Genomic DNA, 27,514 nt, shown 5'->3' with positions numbered 1-27,514 from the left:
ACAACATGTCGACAACGAGCACCCACCAGCCAACGCAGGCTCAGCCACATTGCCCATAACCGGACCACACCACCACGACGCTCCAAAAAACAAAAAAAACAACCAAAAAAAAAAAAAAAAAAACCCTACTATTTCTATTCAGTATTGGAAGTTTCCGCGCCTCTCTTTGGTTTTGAAACGCTAGCAGCCACCTCTCCCTCCACTTCTTCCCGCCTCTCTCTCCTCCCTCCCCCAAACCTTAAAACCCCCACAAAACCTAACCCTCTCCATCTCTCCCTCTCTCTCTCTCTATCTCTCTCTCTACAAACCACCACCAATTCCCCCCCCCCCCCCATTTCTCCCTCCCTTCCTCTCTCTCTCTCTCTCCCCCTCTCCCTCTCCCAGCCATGAACCGCCGATCTAGATCCCTTCACCGCCGGTCCTCCCCCAATCGGTCGCCCGAGCCATTTCTCAAATACCTAAAGCCCGGCGCGCTCGCTCAAATCCGAGACTCCCGAATCAGCAGGGCCAGATCGCACCAGCTCAATTGGCTCTCTCAGGTCCGTGTATCGCCGCCGTTGTCTCCGGTGTCCGACGCAGGTCTTCCCATGGTCAACGCGATGGAGGGATTTCCTTGCTTCTCGGGTCGGATCTTCGGCCCCAGATGCCCCCAGAGGAAGAAGCTCGCGGCCACCAAGTCCGTTATGTTCCTCAGCCCCTCGAGCCCGGTTCACGACTCGCCAGATCCGATAATCGATCTGTTTAGTACGGACATTCTTGCTGCACATTGAATTGGAAATTGTAGAATGTTCTGTTGAACCCTTGTTGTAGATTAGGTTTTTTAATTTGTAGTTTGTGGTAGTACCTTGGTGGAGAATTGCTTAAGATACAGCTGAGATTATTAATAAAATTTACTGAAAAGTTTCGTAACAGAGCAATTTTTGGGTTGATTTATGATTTGGGTATTGAATTGGGATGCGCTTTAACTGTTTGATGTTTTGCGTTCATTGGGGGTTGTCATTCGATTGTGATGGGTTCATAATGTTGCTGAAGTTACCCGAATTGCGGTGTTTGGGTGCTTAATTGCTCATCTTATATGCGCCGCAAATTGAGTTATTGTGTGTGAATTATGTGTACTGTTTCCGTTGATGGGTTTTCATTTTGGGACAAATCTAAATCGGTAGTATTGATAAAGAAAGACGGCTTCTTTGGTATGGTTGTATTCCATGAGACGCGCTTGAACTGTTTGATGTTTTTGCACTCATTCAGGGTTTCCATTAAATTGTGATGGGTTCATATTGTAATGTTGTGCTGAAATTACCTGAATTGTGGTATTTGGCCGCGTAATTGGACATCTTATTTGCGCCGTAAATAGAGTTATTGCGTGTGAATTATGGGACTTGTTTTCCTTGGATGGGGTTTGGTCTCAAGACAAATCTGACACGGTAGTGCTGATAAGGAAAGACGGCTTCTTTGCCATGATGGACGGTTACTTACAAGAATCCATGTTTCTACTTGGCGTTGTGGTTTGCATCTTTGGTAGTGGCTCATGTTTTTTTGTCTGTGCAATTGATACAAGTCTTGTAGTGAATAGGCTATGTTCTGCTTTGCTTATTAAGTGTTGCAGGCTTGCAGTTGTAGTTAATTTCTGAATGTATCATTAACTTAGATAGTTTGTCTTCTTTAGATAAAACAGTACTTGTATTGACTCATTAAATCTACGAACTTTTTAATAGCGGTCATTCAACTCAAAGATGCAAGAATGTAGTTATTTAGTTTCTGATTTTGGTGCCACAACGGAAATGCCTTCACTGTTTGATGTTCGGAACTCATTATGCGTTTATGGCTTAGTTCTACATTGTAATTGTTGATTTGTTGTGCATCTTGTTCACGCCTTAAGTCGAGTTATTGTAGCATTCCCAATAGGTAGTGCTGAATCTGCTGAGAAAGAAAGAGGGCTTTGTCGTTAACTCTTATACATCGGTGACTTTTTAACTGCTCATTTAAATTAGTTCCGTTTTTTAACTTCTGACATGATAAAATTTCTTGCTTGGTATCGGATGTATGAGTCTTCGGTAGTAGCTCCGTTTTTACCAGAATGTTCTTGTTCATGCAACTGCAAGTAACTGCTGCTATTCTTGCTTATCCTTGTGACAGTGATCAGTTTTGATTCCATGTTCTATCTCAGTATCATTGGTTTGGAACATGCGCACGTAAGTTTGTATCCTTTCAAGGAGTTGTCCGGGATGACTGAGCTATTTTTACTCATGAAGACCAGATCATACATAGGCTGAGAAAATAGGCTGGTTAAACTGCCGGAGCAAGGGCTCCCCATCAATGGATGCATAACACACTCACTTGTGCGGGGGCAATTGTGCCCCTGCACGAGTGAGTTATTTCCCAATATGCCCCTGCATGAGTCAACTATTTCCCAATATTGAATCATTGAAGGAGCATGCTTCATGAGCTGGGCCAAACAGGTAAACAACCATTGTTCAGACGATAATAGGTTTAGCACCATTAAACGCATTGGAAGTGACTTGAACCAAGGCATTGAGCGAGGAGATGGAGGCCTCCCCGTAAACCCTATCGGATGAGTTAAAAATAAAGTAAAACGGTTTCCACACTCATTTCACACTCTATGCACTCATGTTTAATTTTGTTTTTATTTATCATATTCAAAGGCTAGAATGCAAATGAAAGAAGTGTATAGAAACCACTTCCATTAACGAAACGCATCCTCCTTCCATAAATTTTACAATTCGATAATTTCGTTTCACTCCCAACACTAAAGGGTGTATTCAAATAAGATTTCAAAGAATAATTTTATGAATTTTGAGAGAACATGGATTTGGATTTTAATGGAGTTCGTGAGACTTCTATTTCAAATTTCATTTTTGTAAAAAAGGAAAAATAAGAAGATAATTGAAAAGCGAAAAGACAATGTACTATGTTAATATCCCTTCCGGCACCACTGTGTGAAGTTCTGCGTAACTACCAAGCGATTTATTAGAGTTTTTTCTGTAATCGCAGACTCACAGAGCAAAAAAGAAAAAAAGAAAAAAAAAGCATCAATGGCCGAACCCAAAGCTAAATACGATCGCCAGCTGAGGTACTCCCTCTCTCTCGTCTCCCCTCTTCCCCGTTTGTCCTCCACCATCCCCCAAATTCTCCAGACGCCACTCTCAACTCGTTCAATCCTTTTCGAAATGGTTTTGTTCGTTCAATCCTTTTCGCTTAAAATCTAATCCTCTGTTTGTTTACACCCATTTGAAATTGCAGAATCTGGGGCGAGCAGGGGCAGGCAGCCCTAGAGAAAGCCAGCATATGCCTACTGAATTGCGGCCCCACGGGCTCCGAAACCTTGAAGAACCTTGTTCTTGGCGGGGTTGGAAGCATCACCGTCATCGATGGATCTAAAGTCGAATTGGGTGACCTCGGAAATAACTTCATGGGTATGTTTAATTTTTGTGTTGGTCAAATGGGTATGTTTTGAATTTGTTGTTTTCACGTGTGATTACTGTTTTTTTGAGTGTTTTATGCATTTTGGTGGTTGGGTTTTTGGTAGTTGATGAATCGAGCGTTGGGAAATCGAAAGCGAAATGCGTTTGCCAGTTTCTTCAGGAGCTGAATGATTCCGTTAAGGCGAAGTTTATCGAAGAGTATCCGGAGGTTTTGATTGAGACCAACCCATCATTCTTTTCTCAGTTTACCTTGGTTGTAGCTACTCAGGTATGGGCTCTACTGATAGCCAAAGTATGCTTACATATTTTTACATGACAACTTCATTACCAAGTTTTCTCCTTACATTCCTGCATTCTCATTACAATGTTTATTTATTTATTTATTTATTTATTATTTTTATTTTTTTATAGTGAGCATGTGATATTGATACATTCGTAAATAGAATTTGATTATGTACATGCCTTATACTCAGCATTTCTTTGTTTCCTTGTTTGTTATAAAACTTGCCTAGTTTAGTTTTATGCTTAATTTTAGTGGCTATTTGGATGGTGGATGTTAAGTTTACCTGACTTTGTGAAGTTACAAGAATTTGTCCTCGGTATGCAATAGCTTTGACGGACTGTATTGAGAATCTAGGTCATTAGATTCTGTTGCGATTACTTGTATTTTTCGATTTCTATTGTCACTCTTGTTAATTGTAATATCCCTGATTTTCTAATTTCAACTATCAGCTAGGGGAACGTTCAATGGTAAAGCTTGATAGAATCTGCAGGGAGGCAAATGTGATACTGATCTTTGCTCGCTCTTATGGCCTCACTGGGCTTGTCCGTATCAGTTTGAAGGTAATGCAGTTTTGAGTTTTTGATGAAATTGTTGTCTCTGTCTTGGTATTAATATTCCTGAATTTAAGCATTTGAATTTTTATCTCCAATTGGTGAGAGTAATGGAAATTGTGAGGGATGAGATATGATGTTACTCTACAGCTGTGCCTAGTTTGAAGATTGATAGTGTACTGATGATAGGTCTTCGTCTTTCGATGATAGGTCTTCGTCATAAGAAAACAGAACATGCTTTCAAATTGCTTATATGGATATGGTTTGTTATCCAAACTTACAATTATCTAGATGGAAAGGTTCAAAAATGGATCTCACAGAGCTATCGTTATAATATTTTTCTTTGAATCTGAATAGGTTCTCCATTTTCTCTATGTTTTTTTTGGGCAGGAACATACTGTGATCGAGTCAAAGCCTGAACATTTTCTGGATGACCTTCGTTTAAATAATCCATGGCCTGAGCTGAAAAGGTATGAAATTCTGCTTTTTGTGTTTTCATCTGAGACATTTTCAGAGTTACTTATTTGGATTTCTGATAACTAAGTATTTGCATATGGCTTTTATTTTATGCTAATTGGCCTTCGCCACTAATGACTGGTATTCTGATTTCTTAACCTATTTGTGTGTGTTGCGTAATGAATCAATGGTTCAATAATATACACCGTGTGTTTGGTTTTCAAGATTCTGAATGGATTCTATTATCTATTGTAGGTATGCAGAAAACATTGATTTAGATGTGTCGGATCCTGTTGCTCACAAACACACGCCATATGTCCTCATTCTTGTCAAGATGGCAGAGGAGTGGGCCAAAAATCATGATGGTAAACTTCCATCAACTAGGGAAGAGAGAAAAGAGTTCAAGGTTTACCTGCTTGATTTATACATTTTATGTTTGTTTTTCTTCTTTCAATTGCTTTCTACTAAATATGTTTATTGATTTCCCATTTATCTTGGATTACTTAGGAGCTTATTCAAGCTAGGATGACTGCACTAGATGAAGATAACTATAAAGAAGCCGTTGAGGCCTCCTTCAAAGTCTTTGCTCCACGAGGAATTAGTAAGTGTATCATTTTTAAGTTTGGTTGTAGTTTCCCAGTATATTATTTCAGAAGATGATGTTGTCTTGTTAAATTTCCAAGAACGGAAAAATAATCATCACTTATGTTTTTCATTCTGACTGATTATTGATGTTAATGAAATATTTTAATATTTTTGGTAATCCTGAGCTGCAAGTTGAGCTTGGTTAGAAACTTAGAGTACTTGCATGGATGACAGTGTGCCAGGCACGCTTGGTGATTATTATATCCTACTCTCACTCCAATGGAGTTGGGGTTGAATTGGCATTATTGCTTGCATTGTTTCGGACGAACAGAGTTTATCCATCTTTCCCCTGTCATTCACATAATATAATTAATCTGGAAAGAAAAGATAAATGGCGTCATCCATAGCTGATGGAAGATTTATACATCTTTGTTGGGTGTTGTCGTATACTTATTTGGAGGTTATGATCATACTGCATTTCAGCCTTGATTATTGGTGGTTGAATATCAGTCTGACTTTACAAGTGGTTAATTCTGTTTTTCTTCTCATTTTATCTCTTAGGTTCAGACTTGCAACAGGTTATTGGAGATAGCTGTGTGGAAGTTGATTCCAATTCATCTGATTTTTGGGTGATGGTGGCAGCGTTGAAGGTTTGTTTGTTTGTTTGTTCCATGAGAACTGGATATAGCATGCTTAATTTTTTTTGTGTTAAACTGAGGTGCTCAGAATAAAGTGGTTATCACCATATTGCACATCATTTATGGTTTCAAATAGATTCCTCTTTTCCTGATTTGGCTTCCAGGCCCTCTGTTTTTCTCTGGAAAACAACCGATCGGCCTATAAGTTTCAAGACTGAAACTCTGATTTTCAAAATTGTTTAGTGGTAATTAGCGTAATGTTTAGGCAGTTGACCACCATTCATGCATATTTTGAACACATAGCTTTGAGCCCCATTCCTACGTGTTTATGCTAGATTTGGGGGATTTTATGTGAAACACCCAACATGATCAAAGAGAATATGTGTTCAGAGTTCTCATGCTGAGTTTGTCTTCCTTGAATTTAGAGATTTCAGCCACTTACAATGGATAAGTAAGTAGCTTATCAATATTTTTGATTGAGAAAATCACATGCTTATAATTAGCTTGTCCAATAGATCCATACCATTGTCAATTTCTTGACTAGCATAATCAGAAATCTTCACTTTGCAGGAGTTCATAGAAAATGAAGGTGGTGGCGAGGCACCTCTTGAAGGATCAATACCAGATATGACATCTTCAACAGAGTTAGTGACCGATCTTATAATCTAGCCTTTCTTCTTTCTCTCTTTTTTTGTGTTTTAAAAAAAATAATTGTTGATGCAAGAGTTCTTTGTACTCTCTTGTAGGCACTATATATCTTTGCAGAAACTCTACCAAGCCAAGGCTGAGGCTGATTATCTTGTTATTGAGCAAGGGGTTAGGACTATTCTGAAAAAAATTGGTAGGGATCCAAACAGCATCTCAAAGACAACAATAAAAAGTTTCTGCAAGAATGCAAGAAAACTCAAAGTAAGTGTGTCGAGTTCCACTTTATTGTGTGACTGACATATTTTGCTTCCCCAGTCCTGCAAGTATTCTTTTAATTGTAAATGTGGATCCAAACATGTTCATAAGATTCTAATTTCACCTACCTTTTTTTTAATAAGTTTTCACCATTTTGTAACTTCTTTTTGTGGTAAGGAATCCAATTGATTCTGTACTCCATAGACTTACTCTTTATAATTTATTTGATTGCTACTATTTTTAGAATATTTAGTAGTTATCCAGTGATGAAATAGAGTCTTGTGATGACTTTTCCCCATTTGTGGATACAATTTGGACCATAAGGTTTGCAAAACAGTTGGAGTTTAGATCTGAGGCATCTTTCCTGTGGAATTTTAGCTAGGAATGCAGTGTGCATATTAGGGATTGATGTCGTAGTCTTTCAGAAACATTTTACTTAAGCTTCTTGATGTTTGCCTAGCGGACTTCAGTTGAACACTAATCTTTGCTTTGTAGGTTTGCAGGTATCGCCTAGTCGAAGATGAGTTCAATTCTCCAACCGCACTAGAGTTGCAGAAGCTTCTAACAGATGAGGATCACAGGTACATTATGATTTTGTTACGTTGGATTTTTGTTATCTTGTTTGTAGAATTATTATTTCTTTTGTGGGATGATATATTCTTGAAGATCTGAACAATAAAGATTCCAGAATCCTTTTACATATTGTATAGTACCACTCTTATCTATTTAAAACGTTTCTACTTGTCAGAGTAGAAGGGGAATTGTCATGTGTTTTCTTGATAGATTTGTTTTATTTTATTTATTTAAAGGATTAGATAACGTTGTTTTTCTCCCACCACATATATTTTCTTAAATTTTACTTGAGGCAAACTAATGGAAGTTTTGGCGGAATTCAACCCCTTCCTGAAAAAATAGAGCAAATGAACTAAAGTATTTATCCCCCAACCCAAAATAAGAAAGGAATATACATTACATATAACTGTGGATTTGTCTTGCTTAAAGTTCACTATTTCATTTGATTTCCATGACAGTGTAGCTGCTGGATTTTATGTTTTGCTTAGAGCTGTCGATCGGTTTGCTGCCAATTACAACAGTTTTCCTGGGCAATTTGATGGGTAACACCTAATACTGTTTATGACTATATTACGGTACAAATTTATAATATTGTACTGATTATGCATGTTCATTTTTCCCATAGTTTAATGGACGAGGACATATCTCGATTGAAGACTACAGCTGTTGGCCTGCTGAGTGATGTGGGCTGCAATAGCGTTACATTAAACGAGGACCTAATTAATGAGATGTGTCGATTTGGTGCTGCCGAGCTCCACCCAGTTGCTGCTTTCATTGGAGGAATTGCATCTCAGGAAGTGATTAAGGTTTGTGTTTCTAGCTCTGCTTTGTATGTAGAGATTAGTGATATCATATAGCTACTTAAAGTGACATTTACTGTTCTGACACTGTTACAGCTTATAACAAGACAGTTTGTGCCCCTTTCCGGAACTTTTGTCTTCAACGGCATTGATCATAAGTCTCAATTGTTGTCTCTGTAGCGGCTCTAAAGCCTGAAATGATATAAAATGATGGTATGTTTTCACGTCTGGTAAACATCCGGTATGTAGCACTTGCAACTTCTGTTACATTGAGCTATACTAAGTTTTGGTTTTCATTTGCAGATAACGTTTTACGATTGGAGTGAGGTCACAGCGATCTTACGTGCTATTGATCGGAGGCTTTGTTTCTGCAGTTGAGATTGGGCAGTTTGCAGTGAAACATGATTTTTGTAGTTTTGTTTCTCATTCCATTATCCTGGATATGTCAGTCTGGCAAAGAGAGAAGATATAAGAGAGTGAGAGATGGAGAGAGTGATACAATATATATAACATTTGACTTCCAATTTGTTATGAAATGGATTTCTTATTAAGTATACATGCCCTCGTACTGCGTTAACTACTTGTTTGGGCTCACTTACATTGTTTAGGTAATCATCAAAAGATTAATGTTGCAAAAATTCACTGAAATTGAAAGTCGTTTAAGTTTTATGTGGCTTATCAATATGCATGGATAATTATTTCTCTATACTTATCAAGTAAATAAAATAAAATAAAATATATTTTTTTTAAATCTGTTTATTTATACATTGTATTTGTCAAAGCGCAAGCTTTTTAGTTGGCTAATTTTTTAGATTGTACATGATATAGATTTTAGGTGTGTCCTAGTTTCTAGGTCCAAGTATTGAAGACGTGCACTTCATACCTTGCATATCATTCCATCATATCATATCATTCATCTGTGTGACGAAGCTGTGTGCGATCTCTTTGCTCGTAAGGAGGACCAGCAAAGTGCGTTGTGTTCATCGAAAAGAAAGCAAAGGAAAGATAGTGTGCTACAAGAACAAAAGTACAAGAGAGAACTTCGAGTGTAATAAGTATTTGTCTTTTTGAGTCTCGTAAAAGTCTTTATGTAAAGTGTGTATGTGTTGTTGATCCAATGGTTGTGATAATTTGATCAACGGATGATGCGAGGTTTTAGCTTTGGGCAATGGAAAAATTGATCGAAATAATTTACAGTTAGGAGAAGAAACAAATTAAAGTTTAAACTCCTGACATCCTATCTAGTATGGTGAATTAGTGACATGAGAGTATCTCTCCCAACGAGGATAGGATAGGAAAGGAGATTACTTGAAGACCAAACTTAAAACTATAAATAGAACTCTAAAAAGACAACACAAACTCGTGGAAAACTTGAACTCATAAGCTATCTTGACCTTCAACTTTTAGCCAAACCCAACCAAAACTCACAACCAAGCCAAACCGATCAATCACACAACCAACAATGGTGTTGGCGGAATTAGGAGGGAGCGTAACCCGTGCCCTCCAGCAGATGATCAAGGCGACGGTGGTCGACGAGAAGGTCCTGAACGACTGCCTCAACGAAATCAGCCGCGCTCTGCTTCAATCCGACGTCCAATTCAACCTTGTTCGCGACATGCAGATCAACATTAAAAAGACTGTCAGTCTGTCCGATCTCGCTGCCGGTCACAACAAGCGCAAGATCATTCAGCGAGCAGTGTTCGATCAACTCTGCCAAATGCTGCAAGATCCAGCAGGGAAACACGATCAGCTTGTACCCAAAAAAGGGAAGAAACCGAGTCAAGTTGTCATGTTTGTTGGTTTACAAGGGTCTGGAAAAACCACAACGTGTACAAAATACGCGTATTATCATAAGAACAAAGGTTGGAAACCCGCCTTAGTGTGTGCGGACACATTCAGAGCTGGCGCTTTCGATCAGCTGAAGCAAAACGCTGCCAAGGCTAAGGTTCCGTTTTATGGAAGTTACACAGAGGCGGACCCTGTAAAGATCGCTGTTGAAGGTGTGGAAAGGTTAAAAAACGATCAGAACAATAATTTTGATCTCGTAATTGTGGATACTGGTGGGAGGCACAAGCAAGAAGCTGCTCTTTTTGAAGAGATGCGTCAACTTTCCGAGGCAATTTGTCCGGACCTTGTTGTGTTTGTTATGGATGCGAGCATTGGTCAGTCTACTTTTCATCAAGCGCAAGCGTTTAAGCAAAGCGTTGCGGTTGGAGCTGTCATTGTTACAAAAATGGATGGACACGCAAAGGGTGGCGGCGCTCTTAGCGCTGTTGCAGCAACAAAGAGTCCTGTCATATTTATTGGAACGGGAGGGCATATGGATCAGTTGGAAGCCTTCGATGTGAAACCCTTTGTCCGGCGTCTGCTGGGCATGGGGGACTTTTCTGGACTTGTGAACAAGATTAGCGAAGCTGTTCCAATGGATCAATGCGCAGAGATAACAGAAAAGATTTTACAGGGCGGATTTACAATAAGGACTTTGCAAGTGTGGTTTCAGACCATGCTAAACGTCGGCACACCTAGCCAGCTCGCTTCGATGCTGCCCGCAGAATGTACGAGCCGGTTATTTCCTGCAGGAATTAGTGACGATCAGGAAAGTCAGAAACAGATGAAGCGGTTCTTGGTCATGATGGATTCGATGACAGCTCAAGAGTTGGATAGCCCGAACCCCAAGATAAGCGAGTTGCAGATAAAACAGATAGCACAAGGTTCTGGTCATCAAGTTAGACAAGTAGAAGAGCTGATTGAAGTGTGCAAAGCTGCTAGCAAGAATTTTAGCAAGAGGAAAGCGCTGCTTCGGAGTTTGAACGGTGGCGACATGCGTGCGTTAACCCGGAATATGAGTAGTAATCCGCAGCTGCTCAACCAGACTGGGGGCATGGGTGGTTTGAGAAGCTTGATGAATCTGGGAGGCTGTAACTAGTAGTGTTTTGGTAAAAAATGAAGCGGATTTTTGTGGTGTTGTGGCTTTTGATTAATTAGACTAATAACTAATTATCTTTTGTGCCTTTCTCCATGTTTATTTGGATGTTGTTTCATTTAAGTTTACATATTCCCACTGATTAATAAGTTACAAGCCACTTATTAGTCCTACGGTCTATTGGTATTGATCATAAACATTCAGCAGATGAAGCCTTCTTGACAGGATTGTAGACGCTAAATTTGCCGAAGTCCCTCCTAGCACTGGAAAAAACAGTGCCCGTTATCAACCCCTTGCACAAAGGAACAAAATTTCAGCAGCTAAACGTAATTATAAAATAAATCGCGTCAAGCATAGACAAAAAGCGAAGGGAGAGATGACGATGACGATGTGATGGTGCCACGACATGTATCCAAAGCAGCACTAACTTCCATATGTGATATAATTAGCACTACAAGAAATTGTGCCTGGGCGTTATATCCCAGCCGGCAGGTTAAAAAAAAAGCGAGGATGAACAGATTCAATCATCACTTGTCTCCACCTTTAGTAAAATTGAGAAATACCATCTTCGCCATATTCCCTTAGCAGATGATCCACAACTTGCTTGCCAAAGTGACATTTCTGATCTATGTTTACGTTCGGAAGTTGCCCCATCTGCGGCATGACCAAATGTAACTGATCCATTCGGTGTATCTCTACTCTCACCATCACCACCACCATCACCATCATCACCAGCATTTACAACAGATACAAAATGACTATCGGCAACTCCACTCATGTCCGAGTTCATGTTCTTCTCAACAACAGCAAAAGCTTCTTCTTCAGTCCCCAAATCACCATCCTTCACCATGAAAGTATTTCCATTTTCTGTTCCGGTAAATGTTTCTGCTTCAGCGGTGCATGAATCACGTAGAGTGTCAGCTTCCGATGCGTTCACAATGGCAGATGTGGACATGGTAACTGTATTTTTCTCCTGCTCCGCATCTGGTTGAATACTCCCCTTAGAATGCATTAAAGAAACTCCTTTTTTCTTCTCAAAGCGTCTTCTCTCGTTGGGACTCATGCCAACCAGCAATGCCCCTTCTAAATCTTCCTCAGATATTTGCCTCCCTCCATAATACTTCATTGCTATCTGCAAAGCGAATAAATTAAACGCGCACACACACAAGATCCTAAACTAACAAACCAACAATACTACAAACCACTGATATTAAAATCACACACCAACAGTAGTAAAACATTTGATGTCAAAACCAACTTAAAATCAAGGGTGCTTTTAACGAAAAGCTCACTGTAGGTACTCTTCATTTTAACAAAAAAATCATATTTTTACATTAAAAAATCAATTTTGATACTATTCACTTTATCCTTTATTTTATTTTTATCGTTAAAACTCAAAATTTTTTTTAAAATCAATACCATTGTGATCAATACAATAATTTGGCGGCACTTTTGAGTAATACTTTTCGCTTTGTGCCTCGGGCTTCATTGCATCCGACAATGGTCCATTGGGCCGTACGGAGGATTAGAAATTTTTGAGAAAATAGCGACAGCATTTCATTTCATTTCAAAAGGGAATTACAGGACACGTAACATCAAAGCTTCTTCCAATAAAAGATCAGAGATCAGGTCCGGGGTACAGTGACGGAGGCAATTAGAGCCTTCGAATCCTCAACTATATGCCCAATGGTAGATAGATTGATAGAATATTCATTTAGCGCTATCACAATCTGAAGAGAATCACTTTCTAAAATAAAATTTTGAAAATCCCTTCAAGCCGGCAAAGTGAGACCTACAAATCTACAATTATTATTTTTAGTGCAGATAATATATTAGTAACTACAAGTATGTTACTGATTTTCAATGCAATGATAGATAGTTTCTAACAAGTGTTAAATGAGTTTGAACAGGATCGTTTAGAGTTGTGCTATTTATAGTGTGGGTATAGGATTAAAAAAGATTTTTCAATGTATCGGGAACATTGTCCTTATACCATGTCATATTACAAGTGTTTACTTACATGAAAAAAAGATTTTTAACCACTTATATTATGATATTTGTATATATAAACTGTATTTATTTATAGTGTGGGTATAGGATTAAAAAAGATTTTTCAGTGTATTGGGAACATAGTCCTTATACCATGTCATAATACAAGTGTTTACTTACATGAAAAAAAGATTTTTAACCACTTATATTATGATATTTGTATATATAAACTGTATTCTCGACACACTAAAAATCTCACTAGAAGAGACTCTCATGTTGCAGATCTTACAGTGTTAAGACTCATATATAGACAACTTTCTTACGCAACCTTCTAAGGTTAACTTAGAGCTTGCACACCTCACGACTGCGGCAATTTGCTTTTTCTTTTTAATTTATATCTTAAATTGTTTACGTACACATATAGATGTCAATTGTATAAAATACACAATTAAGGAAAACAAAGCAAAATATCATCCATGAACTCAAATTTCTCTATTTTAAGGGTAGTGTTATTTACACACTTGTTTTACCTCTGACACACTCTTGTTACTTTGTTTTTTTTATATTCTTCAATTCATTTGATTCGATAGTCGAAAATTAAAAGAAGTATGTAAGAGGTAAAAATAAGTGTGCGGATAACATCATCCTATTTTAAATAGTGGAAAAGAAGCAACAATCTGCTGCAGCGGCGCTTTCATTGGCCCAACAGCTTATAAATAATTTGCTTCCATTCCATGAAATAACAATAAAAGAAAAAATGGATTGGGAATTAAACAACATGATGATATTGTTTTGGTTTCGTGTGGGAATAAGTGGGTGAAGACTTAAGAGTCCATGAGTTGATTGATGCCATCTCTTGACAATGACATCGAAATGAATGGCAAGCTTGGCCCTATTCTTTGTCCTTCTCTGCTCCTTGCAAAATAAAATTTTCTGAGTGAGATATCAACTGAGTCGTCGACCCATGTTATAATTTATGACACAAAGAAGTATGTCATTTAATGCTACGATTATGTGTTAGTTTTTTCATTTATAAGTGAGAGATCTTATATTTGATTTTCGTCAAAAGTAAATTTGAACCACATTATTGCTGCTTCACTATTTAGTATAAATAATATCATTTATTTAAAATAAAAAAACAAAAAATAGAATTATTCGCCTTGTGCACTCTTGCCTTCCCAAATATTGCTTGACATTATGTTTCTTTTTTTTCACTTTTTTTACATTATTTTGAAATTCAAATTCTTAAAGATACCAAAACCAGAAGCTAGAGTTAAACAACAAAAAAAAATAATAATAAAAAAAGAAGCTTAAAGTAAACAACGGATGGGAGGGAATAAAGGGAATTGCAGATGGCACGTGTGTAATGGCCTTCAGACATAAAGCAGTGGATGGAAGATGGTGGCCTACTCTAGATGGCGCATTAATGCTGCCATTAAGGAGGCCCAGTTTTATATCTGTGGGACATACCTGCCTTCATGGGCCTGCCGCCTTCATGTGTGTGAGAGAGACCTAGTTTGGTACTGAGGTGATTCTGAAAAAAGTTGGTATTAAAAAAAGTTGGGAGCTGTTTTTGTGTTTGGTAAACATTCAGCTTCAGCTTTTTTTCACAGTTTTGGGTGAAAAAAAACCAAAAACAAGAAGCTGCAAAACCCAGCTTTGAAAAACCGATTTTTTTTCACATCTATTTTACATAAAAGTTTACCAAACAGTATAATACTGCTTTTTTTTTTTTCAAAAGCACTTTTATAAAAAAAGTTTACCAAACACTCTGCTGCTTTATTTCACAGCTGCTTATTCTCACAGCACAGCAAAAACAGTTTTTTTTTTCAAAGCACAACAATACCAAACCAGCCTAGAGAGAGAGTGTGGCAACTCGGAGTATGATTTGTAGTATGGTAGTATGGTTTAACAACTCCATTTCAGCTAACATTGTTGTGTTTAATAATGACAGCACAACTACTAAGATTGCACAATCTTTGGTTTTCTTTTTGGGGTAATATTCTATTATTATTTAATTATTTTGCAGGAGTGTGGAAACTTCTCGAACTAAAGACCTTAGTGAGTGTAGGCGTATGAATAATTTCTGATCGTTAATGTATATGAACTCTATAATAAAACTCACATGCATTTGTAGTTAGAAATCAATCATACGTGAGTGAGTGACTAATATAAGCATTTCTATTATGAAAACGGAAGTTCCTTTACAATTCTAAAATTTGTATGGCACTAGCAAATGATTTATTTTTAAATTTTATGGTATGCTAGAAAATGTGAAAAAAATCAACAATTAGAGTTAGAGATGATGGAATAAAAGAAATTTGGATTGAATCTTGTGTATTACATCATTTTTTGTGCGCATTTCCAATCAGATCAGAGAGAAATACCATGTTAAACAATGACTCTAAAAACTTACGATAATAGAAAATATATTAAACTTGTATTATTCCTCATACAAACTCAACCAGATCGACTGAAAGCTAGCTGAAGTTGCTAAAAAAAATGTTAACAATCTATATCGAACTTGCACCCTCCATCGTGCGCATACCACGTATTACATACAAATGGGCGACCTATATATGATGTATATAAAGCTGACAAATTAAATCAAACTAACAATTAGCATCTTGGAATGACAAACCTTTTCCCCTTATGTATTTAGTATTTTCATATCTTTTGAGGTGGTAAACAAAATCTGATTTCTCTAATTTGTTGTAAAAGTTAGGATTTTGCTTAAAGCCGTAGACAATGGCAATCATACTCTTATCATAAGCAACAAAGTACCTTCACTTGTTCTAAGAAAAGGTCATCCCATAATGATATAGCTAGAGAACGTATATAAAAATAATGCTATAGCTTCCTTTGCAGATTGGCAAAAATGGCAGAAAGTATAATTTTCATGGTACAGAAATACCCCTTGGCTTCATGAGAAAGACTTGTGTAGTTCTGTTGGCTTGGATAAACGGGATGCACCTGCAGCTGCACCAACCAGTGCCGTGAAATGGCGGTTGCTTAGAGTTAGATAGAATATGAACTGCATGAAGTTGTGGTGCTGTAAAGCGACGGGGAATCCTTTTCCAAGCAAACATATCCCCCAACCGATCTCAACATCGCACCTTATTTTCTTTCTCTTTTCTTTCTTAATTTTGCAATTTTTGTATACATGATTAGTTCGTTTATTTGTTAGACAAAAGTTATAACTGTGGGGATGAATTGAATCTAAAATTATTCATTAAAATTGATCACTCTAATGTATGTTTTATACCACACTTACAATTGTATGAATAATATGAAAATTAGAACTTTACCTAAAAAGTAGAAACAAATCAAATTAAATGTAAAAAAAATTCCATAACAATCTTAGATTCGATTCTCGCTAAAGACGAATTTGAACCAATTGTTGTTAGTCTATTGTGAGGCTTAGCCCACTCCTTCACCTCCTTAGTATAGATAATATCGTTGTTTAAATAAAAAATTCAAACAATAGTACATGTTTTCTAGACAATACAATATGCATGTTGCTTGCACCTTTTCTCTAATATGATATATAACTTTGGTTGCAATTGCCAATGGAAAGATCTTAAAAGAGTGATTGGCTTTGCATGTTTCGTGTTTCGAAACACTTTTTCTTGTCCCTTGATAATGTTTGTGCATGAATAATTGGTCCATATTGTAAATAACTTAATATCTTAACAACATGGCTCTACAATCACAGTTCAATATGCATCACAATAGGAAGAAGGAAGACTGATACTAACCAGCACCGATGGGAGGCATGATGGCTTTGAGTTCACAAGGTTGTCTTCTACTCTCTTCAAACGGAAGTGTTCTAGCAAGGAGTAGGGTTTGCTTAGAATGAAACTTTTTTTAGACCAAGGACATCCTTAATATGGTATTTAGGGTTCCTTTAAAACCGTATATTATAGTTAATAGAGAGATACACAAAATCACCATTTAACATAAATATTGTTCCACTAAGGCATGTACAATATGTCTTACTTAATTAGGGTATCAAATAGTCAACTAATGTATCTCGGTTCTATGATTCTTGTCAATCAATATAAATCACTATGAGAGTCAAATGAATTTTAGATCAAGTTACCCGACTTTCAAGTAATTCGATTATCATAATAATTGAGAACTCAAGATGAATCTCACACATATGCACTGTTACTGTTACATAGCATCACCATTTTTTATCTCTTAAATACTTCCAAACAGAAAATGATAAAGAAAAAAAAAAACTGGATCCCCCACAAAGTGATCAACAACTCACCATTTTCTATTGGAACACATTCATCACACTTTTAAAATAGTTGAAAAATAATTCAATCAATAAAATTACGTTTCGTTGAAGGAAAGGTTTCACTCATAAAACATACTTATTAAGAAACTAATTTTACAGCTGATTATTTGATTAAGTTTGGTTATAATCATGAATTAGACGATCACAATTGCGAATCTCTTGATGGCGGACTACTTTAGAAAATAAAAAAGTTCTGCAAGTTCAAATTAGTGCATTCTTGTTATGTTTGGATTTTGCTCTTAATTAATTGTTCACCCAAAGAAAAGAATGTTTAACTTTAGCTTCAATTCAAAATGTCATAATTGTTACAAACAAGAAGAAAAAATTGGCGCTCTTTTGTCCTTTCTTAAAGAGAAAAATAAAACTTCACTGTATTAGTAGGGATGGCTTATTAGCATGATGGATTCACTGTTTATGGAAGTAGTACTTGAGTATTTTTCGAACTTCAAGTTTAACTAAGCTAAACTTATTAAGTTTTAATCGTGTATTTTGGATTTGAAAATTCTCTATTTCGAATTATCGTAACAGTTTCAAACTCTTCTCTTTTGTTATAAAAAAAAAAGAAAAAAACTAAACTTATGGTTTGGTATTGCTGTGTTTTGAAAAAAAAGCTGCTTCTGCTGTGCTGTGAGAATAAGCAGCTGTGAAATAAAGTAGCAGAATGTTTGGTAAACCTTTTTGTAAAAGTGCTTTTGAAAAAAAAAAGCAGTATAATAGTGTTTGGTAAATTTTTATGTAAAATAGATGTGAAAAAAAGCCGGTTTTTCAAAGCTGGGTTTTGTAGCTTCTTGTTTTTGGCTTTTTTTCACCCAAAACTGTGAAAAAAAGTTGAAGCTGAATGTTTACCAAACACAAAAACAGCTCCCAGCTTTTTTTGATACCAACTTTTTTCAGAATCACCTCAGTACCAAACCAAGCCTAAGTTTGAGTTCTGATGAGCTTATTATTTGGTCCAAACCGACCAATATCGAGACTGCCAACTAAACTGAATCTTAACTCTGAGTTTCCAGTAATAAAAAAGTAAAGGAAAACTAATGAAAATGTTTGAAAACTTTGAATTTTAAATATAAGGATAAAATAAAGAGTAAAGTGAATAGTACCATGATTCACTTTTTAGTATAAAAATATGATTTTTTGTTAAAATAAACAGTACATGAAGTTTTTCATTAAAATTCCTAAAAATCAATTGGGTGTTGTTCAGATATAAAGGGTAAATCCAAGAACCATTATCCCAACACATTAATCAAATTGAAACCCAGCTAATTAATTTGCTCTCCTGAAAGAAGCAGATAGGATGTCCAGCCCTCTGTAACATGGAAATACTCAATAATCCACGTGACACGTGGCCCTAGTCCATGCAGATTTTTGTAGTTTCTACTTGAGTTGGAGCACCACATGTCATATAATTAATAGACAACGTTAAGGTCCTATTAATCATATCGTGCCACCAAACAGATGTTTAGATCTGATAACGTATACGTGCTACTTTTTCAGCCTAATCTTCGTTTGCAAGCGCTTTCAAAATTACTAGCTTGTTGCCTTTGGCTTCTCTTTTTGTGTACAAACCAGGTTCTTATCATCAGCTTAAGAGATTCTCATAATTTTTAAGTGCTTCTTTCCCCCCATTATTTTATTGTTTTCGTATGATGATTATAAAATAAAAGCCCTCACAAATCTCAGTTCATGATTCATGAACCACGATTAGAGTTAAATTTTTGTTGTTCTTTTTCAAATGTCCCTCCAAATTCAAATTCTTCGATTTGAAAGTCTTTCCTCTTTTCTTTTTCCTCTCTTTACCAATAAATTTTAAATATTTTTCTGTTAATTAAATATGAGAATTAAGAAATGCTTGTGATTTACAATGTACTTAATCGGAATGGTACGATAACTTATTAGTTTTACTAGGTTCAATCCTAATCATATAGTTCAATAATACTAGAAATATCAGCTTATTCTTATTATACTAAATTTTATCTATTTTTGTTTTACATAATGAATTAGTCGTTAGCTTAATTAGGCGTGTAATAAGTTGAAACTACAAGAAAAAATGGCTATCGAGACTATTTTTTTTTCTTTCTCTTGACTAAACTCTTGTTACGTCGGCTAATCTTTCCCCGATGAAATAATTTCGTGCAAAACTCGATCCAACAATATCCAATTTCAAAAAACTATGAGTTTAGAATTATATAATATATATGTTAGGGAAATTTTATTTGAACTCACATAACATCTTTCTGCACCCAACTTAAATTTTAAATGTTAATTGTCTTTTTTATCATATTGTATAATTACCATCAAATACAATATAAAATTAATAATAAAACTTAAATTTATCAATAAACCCACACCCTATAATTAAATCTATCATCACTCCTTGTTTATTCTACATTCATTCCGGCTAAAACCCTAATAGCTTTTGTAGAGAAACACAAGCTTTTTATTTATTTTTATTTTTTTATCAAATAGATGGTGATTTTGAAGTTTTGAATACTTCAACTAAGGTATAAATCAATTTTTGAAAAAAAAAAAAATCGTTTGATTTCAATTTTTTAGAGTTTAGAAGATGAGTATTTGGGATTTCCTTCGAGAAGCTTCCTGGCCATAGCTTCTTCTCCTACCGTGATTGCGTATATGTTATTCTTAGCCTTAGAAATATTTCCTCAAGATCGAGACTATCCTCTAAGGTGATACTCAGTCCATCCAACACTTCCTCCTCATGATCCATTTTGATAGGATACTCCAGCAGCATAGAAATAGGCTGCACAATTTAGCAAGCATAGAAGCCTAAAAAAAGTTGATTTTGAAAGAAAGGAAAAAGGGAAGTGAGTTGAAAAGAGAGAGACACGGGGAAGAAAGAGATTAGAGATTTTGAGCTTTTTTTTCTTTCTGATTCTAGTTTCTTTGAATACACAACCAAGCGTCTTCTTCTGCTCAAGAAAATCTATTATTTTTATATGCAAATAAAATCACGGGTACATGAATATCAAGAAAACAAGAAATTGAAAAGTGTTACGTATATGGAAGATTCATAAACAAGTAGAAACTTCACCAAATTATTTAATTTTGGATTTTATTTTCTAAATGCTTGTAAAGATAAATTTACATTTTTAATTGGGTTTGGGAGGGTAATTTAGGTAATAATTTTGGGTTTAAAGAGATATTAATTGTTTAATTAAAAATAATAAGGGTTTAAAGAATAAGTTGGGTGTAGAAAAAAGTTATATGAGTTCAAATAAAATTTCTCTATACGTTATAGGCCCCCATTTCTTATTCAAGATCACATGCGTTGAGAGAGTTAAAAAGTGTACAATTGGGTGGATTAATTAAGAGTAATTATTTACTAAGCCTAAATTTTGGTCCTTCCTTAAAGCCAATTTCAAAACATATTTAGTATAACACGTTTAATCATGCCCTTTCCTTAAAAAAAACCCAAATAACATTAGATGCAATGGTTTTAACCTTTTAGTTGAATTTCATGAGGTAAAAGTTCTTCTTGTGATATTAGAAAGTCATGATAAAACCCTAAACGGAATCATTTGTGTAACAAACTCTCCAAACTTGTCGAATGCATTACTAACATTATCATATATTGTGCATTATTAGTTGTTCAAACGTGGTAATTAACGATTTATGAGCACCTCAAGTGGGGGTTTAAAATACTTATTTTAGGCCTTCGTAATGATCCTATGTGCATTATTAAACTCAACTAACATTATTATGTGGTCAAAAATGGATGGAAGAATACTTGCATTTTAGGAAAGGTCAACGTGCAATTGCGAGTTGCAAGTCTTCAGGAAAGAGATGGATTCCAATGATCACCAAATTTCTTTATGTATTTGTCAACATTACTTTAAATTATGTGAAGTATATAGTTATCCATCTATGATTCGAACATTGCATCCAAATGGTGTAGCAAGATTTAAGCGAGACAAGAAAATCAAATCTAAGACCTGAAATGCAAAAATGAATACTTTTAACTACTTGAATTATGAATATCTCGTAGATTAATAATATGTCCATAAAAACATCATTCATTACTTGGCTCCGATTGCATATCCTTATAAAGCTTATGGAAAAAGACTCTCAATCTAATTCAAAAGAAACCTTCATACGCATCTCACAATGTGAGGTGTGAACCATAAACCACATTTTCTCCATGTGAATACGAGTGATGAGAACATGTCGACTGTCTGCATGGTCCTACTCCCACCCAATATATATGTGTTGTAGGAAGCAGAAAGTGAACTCAAAAATATTGGGAGAGAGGAGAAAAAGAAACGTTCAAGGGCAATAATGTGATTTCAGGAACTGTTACTCAGGTCATTTAGTAAGGAAGAAGTCCGGGAGGTACCGTTTGGTAATTTAGCTTTAAGTTCAACAGCAGTTGGTGAGTCATCTCTCACTAACGTTCAACGTCCCTTGCCTGCAAAGTAGAGTTTCTAGAGGGAGAAGTTAGAGAGAGAGAGAGAGAGAGAGAGAGAGAGAACAGAGGAGAGCGAAGGGATAAAGGAAGGAACAAAACAATTGACAAGTTAAAAAAAAGCACTCTGTTCTGTTCTGATTCTCTCTCACTTTCAAAACAGTGCTGTTTCGTCTTCTTCTTCTTCTTCTTCTTCTTCCACATTCTTCCATGGGTTTTGCTTCAAAAAGCTGATTGTTTTGGAGGCAGAAGAGAATTGGGGGAGAAGAAGAAGAAGATGTCTTGGAGAAGCAGAGGAGACCCATCTGCTTCTAGAAGTTTTATTTCTCAGAAATGGACCCTTTTTCTTTGTTTAAGCTGCTTCTGTGCTGGAATGTTCTTCACCAATAGGTACTATTGCTTTTGAACAATTTTAATATTTTACAATTCACTTTTTTCGAATTGTTCAAAATTATCTGCTTCTGGGTTTTGAACCAATCGGTTATTTATGCTTGCTTCTGTAATGGGTTCGAGCCAGTTTCCTAAAATGGCTACTCAATTGGAAAGTGTTTATTTATTAACTTTCTATTTTTAGATCTATGAACACTGGTCGTTGTTGTTGGATTTGAATATTGATAAATTTGTGATCTTTTTTTGTTCTAATTAGCTGGATGATTCTGAATTTTCAATCTTTTTTTATGGTTAATTATTTTCTGAATTTGATTAAACATGCATGAATTTCTTAGGAGACATTTTATTTAAGTTTCAGGATGAAAATTTGGTTGTTGACATGTCATGAGATTTTGATGAAAATTTATGTGCTGGTTGCAGAATGTGGACTATTCCAGAAAGTACAGGTATCACAAGGAGAACAGCTATGGAAGAAGAAACATTAAATTTAGTTTCCGAGGGTTGCAATCCGAAATCGGTAATGTCTTATCTCTAACTTACTTTTGTTTCATCACGAGACTCATTATTCGATAATGTTTTAAAATTCGTATATCATGTTCATCATCTGAAGTTTTCTTCTATGTTAATCTGATTTGGTGCTTTTAGTTGAATCAGAAGGAGGTAAAGCGCGAAAATAAGGACATCTTTGGGGAGGTTTATAAGACTCATAATGCTATACAGTACGTTACTGCTCTCTCGTACAAGAACATAATGTTTCACGATTTTGGTTAATTAACTTAATTTCTAAGTTTTCGATCGTGTGCTGAAATAGGACATTAGATAAGACTATTTCAAATTTAGAGATGGAATTAGCTGCAGCAAGGGCAACACAGGAGTCAATACGTAGTGGCTCTCCATTATCAGGAGACTCGAAGACTGATTCAACTGGGAAGAGAAGGTATCTGATGGTTGTTGGAGTTAATACTGCTTTTAGCAGCCGGAAAAGACGAGATTCAGTTCGTGCTACGTGGATGCCACAAGGTACATAAATGGATTCCCTAATTCCTTCATTGTTGTTTTCTATTGGATTTGTTTACATCTGTTGTCTGATTACTTTTGCTTATGCAAAACATGAATTATAGGCGAGAAACGAAAGAGGCTGGAGGAAGAGAAGGGTATTATCATTCGCTTTGTCATTGGTCATAGGTGACTGTTTAATCTTTGTTCTTGCTAGTTAATCTTAACTAGGAGGGCTCCTATGCATTCTTTGCATGCGATATATTACCTTTTGTGGTCTGCTAAAATAGAATTCATCACAGATGTAGTTTAAGTCATTGATCTGCCAGGCTGCAGTCTATCGAATACCTATGCATGAATGCATTGGTTCCCATTCAGTTATAGCTGATGGAAGCCAAGACTATAATTCCCCCGTTTACAATCTATCACAACTCCGTGTCATTGAACACCCTTATTTCATAAAAAGCATGAAATGCTGTAGTGTTGGTAATTGAAAGTTATCCATGGAATCACAAAACAAAATCTTCTTAGAGTCTAAAACCCAGTGTTTGTCCGTTGTACATGTTTGAAGTAGCAGTACGTTCTCTATTTCTTTCTGTCCAGGTAAAAGAACTTTCAAGCCTCCATAATCTAGATGCCCTACTAGGCTCAACTTAAAATTGCTATGTCTTGAGATTATTGGGATAATTGAATTTACAAGTTTTTACCATTCCTTGTCCAGTGCCACGTCAGGAGGTATTCTAGACAGAGCTGTTGAAGCAGAGGGCAGAAAGCATGGTGATATCCTGAGGCTGGTAATGTCCTTTAGTCGTTCTTCTGTTGTTATTCCCCTGTTCGTTCCACATGTATGCTTGCAGCTCACTTGAGTCTTGAACGTAACATGTTCATCTCTACGCCTCTTTCGCAGGACCATGTTGAAGGGTACCTCGAACTGTCGGCCAAGACAAAGATATATTTTGCTACCGCTGTTGCTACTTGGGATGCAGATTTTTATGTCAAAGTTGATGATGATGTTCACGTAAATATTGGTAATTTAAAACTTCTTTTACAATGATAAACATTTTTCGTACATACCGTTGTCCGCGATGACGTAAAAAGTGAAAGAACTAGGTTTCTTTTCCATTTGAGAAACATATGGATACTACCAAATCGGTAGTCTATTTCAAACTACTTAGGCTCTTCACCCTTTGTGAAAACTCTTATGTCGTTTTAAGCTTACAAGATCTTACTGGATGGCCAACTTGGGTGTACCTAGACTTGGTAGAGCAATTTGTTCATCTCAATGTGCCCATCTCTATTCAATTTTCTGCAGCGACACTAGGAGAAACACTAGTCAGACACCGAAAGAAACAGCACCTCTACATTGGATGCATGAAATCTGGTCCTGTTCTAGCACAAAAGTAAGCCAGTGCTTATAATTGTTCTTTATTTTTCCTTTGGGGCTCAGATGATTTTTTAGAAAGTAACGGACATTGTGTTCTTGACTATTTGATCGTACAGGGGAGTGAGATACCATGAACCTGAGTATTGGAAATTTGGTGAACCAGGAAACAAGTACTTCCGTCATGCTACAGGACAGCTGTATGCTATATCAAAAGATTTGGCTACGTATATATCAATAAACCAGTAAGTTTCTGACTTGAAGGATGGATATTGAAATACATGTTCTGTTTAAAATATTATTTTCTATTCTTGCACTTGGGATGCTCATTTGTATGCATATGTCAGGCATGTCCTACACAAGTACGCTAACGAGGATGTCTCACTGGGAGCTTGGTTTATTGGACTCGATGTGCAGCATATTGATGACCGGAGACTATGTTGCGGCACCCCACCCGGTAAGTTGTACTGTTGTACTCATTCAAAATTAGTTATTTTGAGTGTAAAAATAAGAGCACATGCTTGTTCATTGTAGAGTTATTTAAGTTCTAATGGAGACTTGTTTGCTGCAGATTGTGAGTGGAAGGCTCAGGCAGGCAACATCTGTGTTGCTTCATTTGATTGGACCTGCAGTGGGATTTGTAAGTCAGCCGAGAGAATCAAGGAAGTCCACCGCCGGTGTGGGGAAGGCGAAAACGCCTTGTGGAGTGCTACTTTCAAATAGGTAGCTCGAACCTCTTCCAACCTCGGGAAGACTTTTCGAGTTGCAGTATAAAGGCAGGTGTGCTAGTCTTTTTTTATTTGTTCATTTTCCTTCTTCTGTACTGAAATATAGAGAATTACAACATCAAAAAATATTTATAGAGAGAGAGAGAGAGAGAGAGAGAGAGAGAGAGAGAGAGAGAGAGGTTGCTGTGTGGATCAACTCCATTTTAATAGAGGATATCGGCCACAATGAAGCAGCTGCTAAATTGAAAATAGAGGGGGCCCCAACCCATACGATTCTTTGAGAGGCTTGAAGAGCCAACCTGTAAGTTACAGTTCTTCTACGGTAACAAATGCAACAATAAATATGCATATCTTTCTGGGAGCTTTTACAGCCTTTCTTGTGCAATCTTGTTTCCCTTGGTATATGAATATGAACACACATATTATTTTGAATTGATGTCTTTCCCAGTTATCTTGTGACTCATCTGACACGATCCGTGGCTCCACCGATGTTTTCGGTACATTCTTGCATATATTGCCGTGTGACTTAGGGCACTCATCCCGTGCTTAATGAGTGACATGTGATCAATGCTTACTCACACGGCGGGAATATACACCTGTTGGAATTCCTCTATCCCACATCAGCAAGAGCTTGAGAACAAGCCCTTTATATAAAATTACCCCACTCTAACTAACACCGATGCCTTTTGTAATAAAACCTCACACCTGATGGATTGAGCAAGTGGTCAAGTGGGGACAGTATTGGTGTTGTTGGAGTGGACCCATGACCCGTCTACCTGAAATTTAACAACACCTCCATTGGCATCCTTGTCACCCTAGTATTTCTCTTTGTTCTGGGCAAAATTGTGTGTAATTGCTTTAACGTCTCTGTTTTTCATCTTGTTTTAAAAAAAATATTGTGTAGAATTATGCATTAAAAGAGAGAGACAAAATAACATTACAACGGTTACACGGTAGAATCTCTCTCAGATTTTCAATAATAACAATGCCCCTTCTGTAATTGTAATTTACATGAAAAAATATCAAACGTCCAAAACAAAAACCAACAGGGCACACGAAGGACTAATTAATCCGACACTCTTTCTGCCAAATGTGACAGAGAAACTTAAGAAGTAACTGGGCTGAATTACCTTGTGAGAAGAGCTTGGCTCCTTCTCAAAATACTTCGGAATTGGATCTTCTCCGAGGTAAATTTTTGGGATCCTCCTGACAGGAATTAGTGGGTTGTTGCTTGTTGGATTTTTATCCAACGGTTATAAGTATTATAACTTTTAGAGGGTCTTCCTGTTTGTAGCCGTTGGATAAAAATCCAACGATCCACTAACACTGGTCAGGAGGATCCAATTCCAAATACTTCATTGTCTATTCACAGAACTTCGTGTGTATATCAAAACTGTATTATAAATTATTTTGTAAAAATCATCGTTATAAAAAATTAATTAAAACTAAGATCGTTTAGTCAATTAATTATAGCAAATAGATAGATGGTTCGTAATACTTTTTACTAAATCCATCCATATGTTTTTATACAGTTTGAAGACTACACGATTTTTGTTTTAATTAATTTTATAGAAATGAACTTTACAAAATTATTTATAATATGAATGATTCTAATTATAAGCACAAAATTTTATGAATGTCATGATGTATTTTAGAGAGAAGTTCCCTTCAATCCTTAAAGAGCCAAGTCTTTCTCTTTAACTTGGAAGTTGCCACACATAAGAAACTTGAAGTGTTGTTTTCATGCCTATTTCAGATGCTGAAATCGATGGTTCGAATTTGCTTTCTATAATGACACAAATCTATCTTTCTTATCTTACTTTTCACAAGCATGTATTTGCATGCTAACTAGAAAAGGACAGAAAATTGAAAACGACTTCATTTGCATTATTATTAGAATTAGCAATTACCTTTACTAGGATTTTACAATAGGAATTTTCTAGTATGGACATACAACGGGATCCATGACTGTTACACTATGGTTGAATGATGGAAATAAATTTGAAATTTAGATAAAATTTTGAATTTATAAATTGACATACATTAATTTTGTTGTTTGGATTCATAAATATAGAAATTTAGAATTTTTCGCGTGAAAAAAAATTGGAATTTGAGACCTCCAATTCTTAAGTTTAAATTCTATGTAAAT

At 36.2% G+C, this 27,514-nt stretch overlaps 3 protein-coding genes and 1 pseudogene across 4 annotated transcripts; all 4 read left to right on the top strand.

Annotated features, from left to right (window-relative positions):
- The first annotated feature begins 386 nt into the window (after nucleotides 1–386).
- LOC137709174 (uncharacterized) lies at nucleotides 387–770 on the top strand. The gene has a single exon (XM_068448285.1). It carries the CDS (start codon nucleotides 387–389, stop codon nucleotides 768–770), a length of 384 nt encoding a protein of 127 aa, XP_068304386.1.
- Nucleotides 771–3,027: 2,257 nt separating this feature from the next.
- On the top strand, nucleotides 3,028–8,901 carry LOC137707980 (NEDD8-activating enzyme E1 regulatory subunit AXR1-like). The gene is made up of 15 exons (XM_068446937.1): nucleotides 3,028–3,091; nucleotides 3,262–3,434; nucleotides 3,548–3,711; nucleotides 4,176–4,286; nucleotides 4,668–4,747; nucleotides 4,989–5,139; nucleotides 5,241–5,334; nucleotides 5,880–5,968; nucleotides 6,527–6,600; nucleotides 6,703–6,865; nucleotides 7,355–7,440; nucleotides 7,891–7,974; nucleotides 8,058–8,238; nucleotides 8,329–8,445; nucleotides 8,536–8,901. Exons 1-14 carry the CDS (start codon nucleotides 3,054–3,056, stop codon nucleotides 8,410–8,412), a joined length of 1,572 nt encoding a protein of 523 aa, XP_068303038.1. The 5' UTR covers nucleotides 3,028–3,053; the 3' UTR covers nucleotides 8,413–8,445; nucleotides 8,536–8,901.
- Nucleotides 8,902–9,655: 754 nt separating this feature from the next.
- LOC137749308 (signal recognition particle subunit SRP54 2 pseudogene) lies at nucleotides 9,656–11,180 on the top strand (annotated as a pseudogene).
- A 10,581-nt stretch (nucleotides 11,181–21,761) lies between these two features.
- Nucleotides 21,762–25,827, top strand: LOC137708057 (probable beta-1,3-galactosyltransferase 2). Of its 2 annotated transcripts, none has more exons than XM_068447037.1 (11): nucleotides 21,762–22,260; nucleotides 22,681–22,777; nucleotides 22,906–22,979; nucleotides 23,072–23,280; nucleotides 23,382–23,445; nucleotides 23,978–24,050; nucleotides 24,164–24,284; nucleotides 24,569–24,656; nucleotides 24,757–24,882; nucleotides 24,985–25,094; nucleotides 25,209–25,827. In XM_068447037.1, exons 1-11 carry the CDS (start codon nucleotides 22,148–22,150, stop codon nucleotides 25,358–25,360), a joined length of 1,227 nt encoding a protein of 408 aa, XP_068303138.1. In that variant the 5' UTR covers nucleotides 21,762–22,147; the 3' UTR covers nucleotides 25,361–25,827. The 2 variants fall into 2 exon arrangements, with proteins under 2 accessions (XP_068303138.1, XP_068303139.1); XM_068447038.1 differs by having other exon boundaries at nucleotides 21,766–22,260; nucleotides 22,915–22,979.
- Nucleotides 25,828–27,514: the final 1,687 nt, after the last annotated feature.

This window comes from Pyrus communis, chromosome 11, assembly GCF_963583255.1.
Source record: "Pyrus communis chromosome 11, drPyrComm1.1, whole genome shotgun sequence".
Lineage (NCBI taxonomy): Eukaryota > Viridiplantae > Streptophyta > Magnoliopsida > Rosales > Rosaceae > Pyrus > Pyrus communis.
The sequence above is the reverse complement of the archived record's forward strand: the minus strand, read 5'-3'. Positions and strand labels throughout refer to the sequence as shown.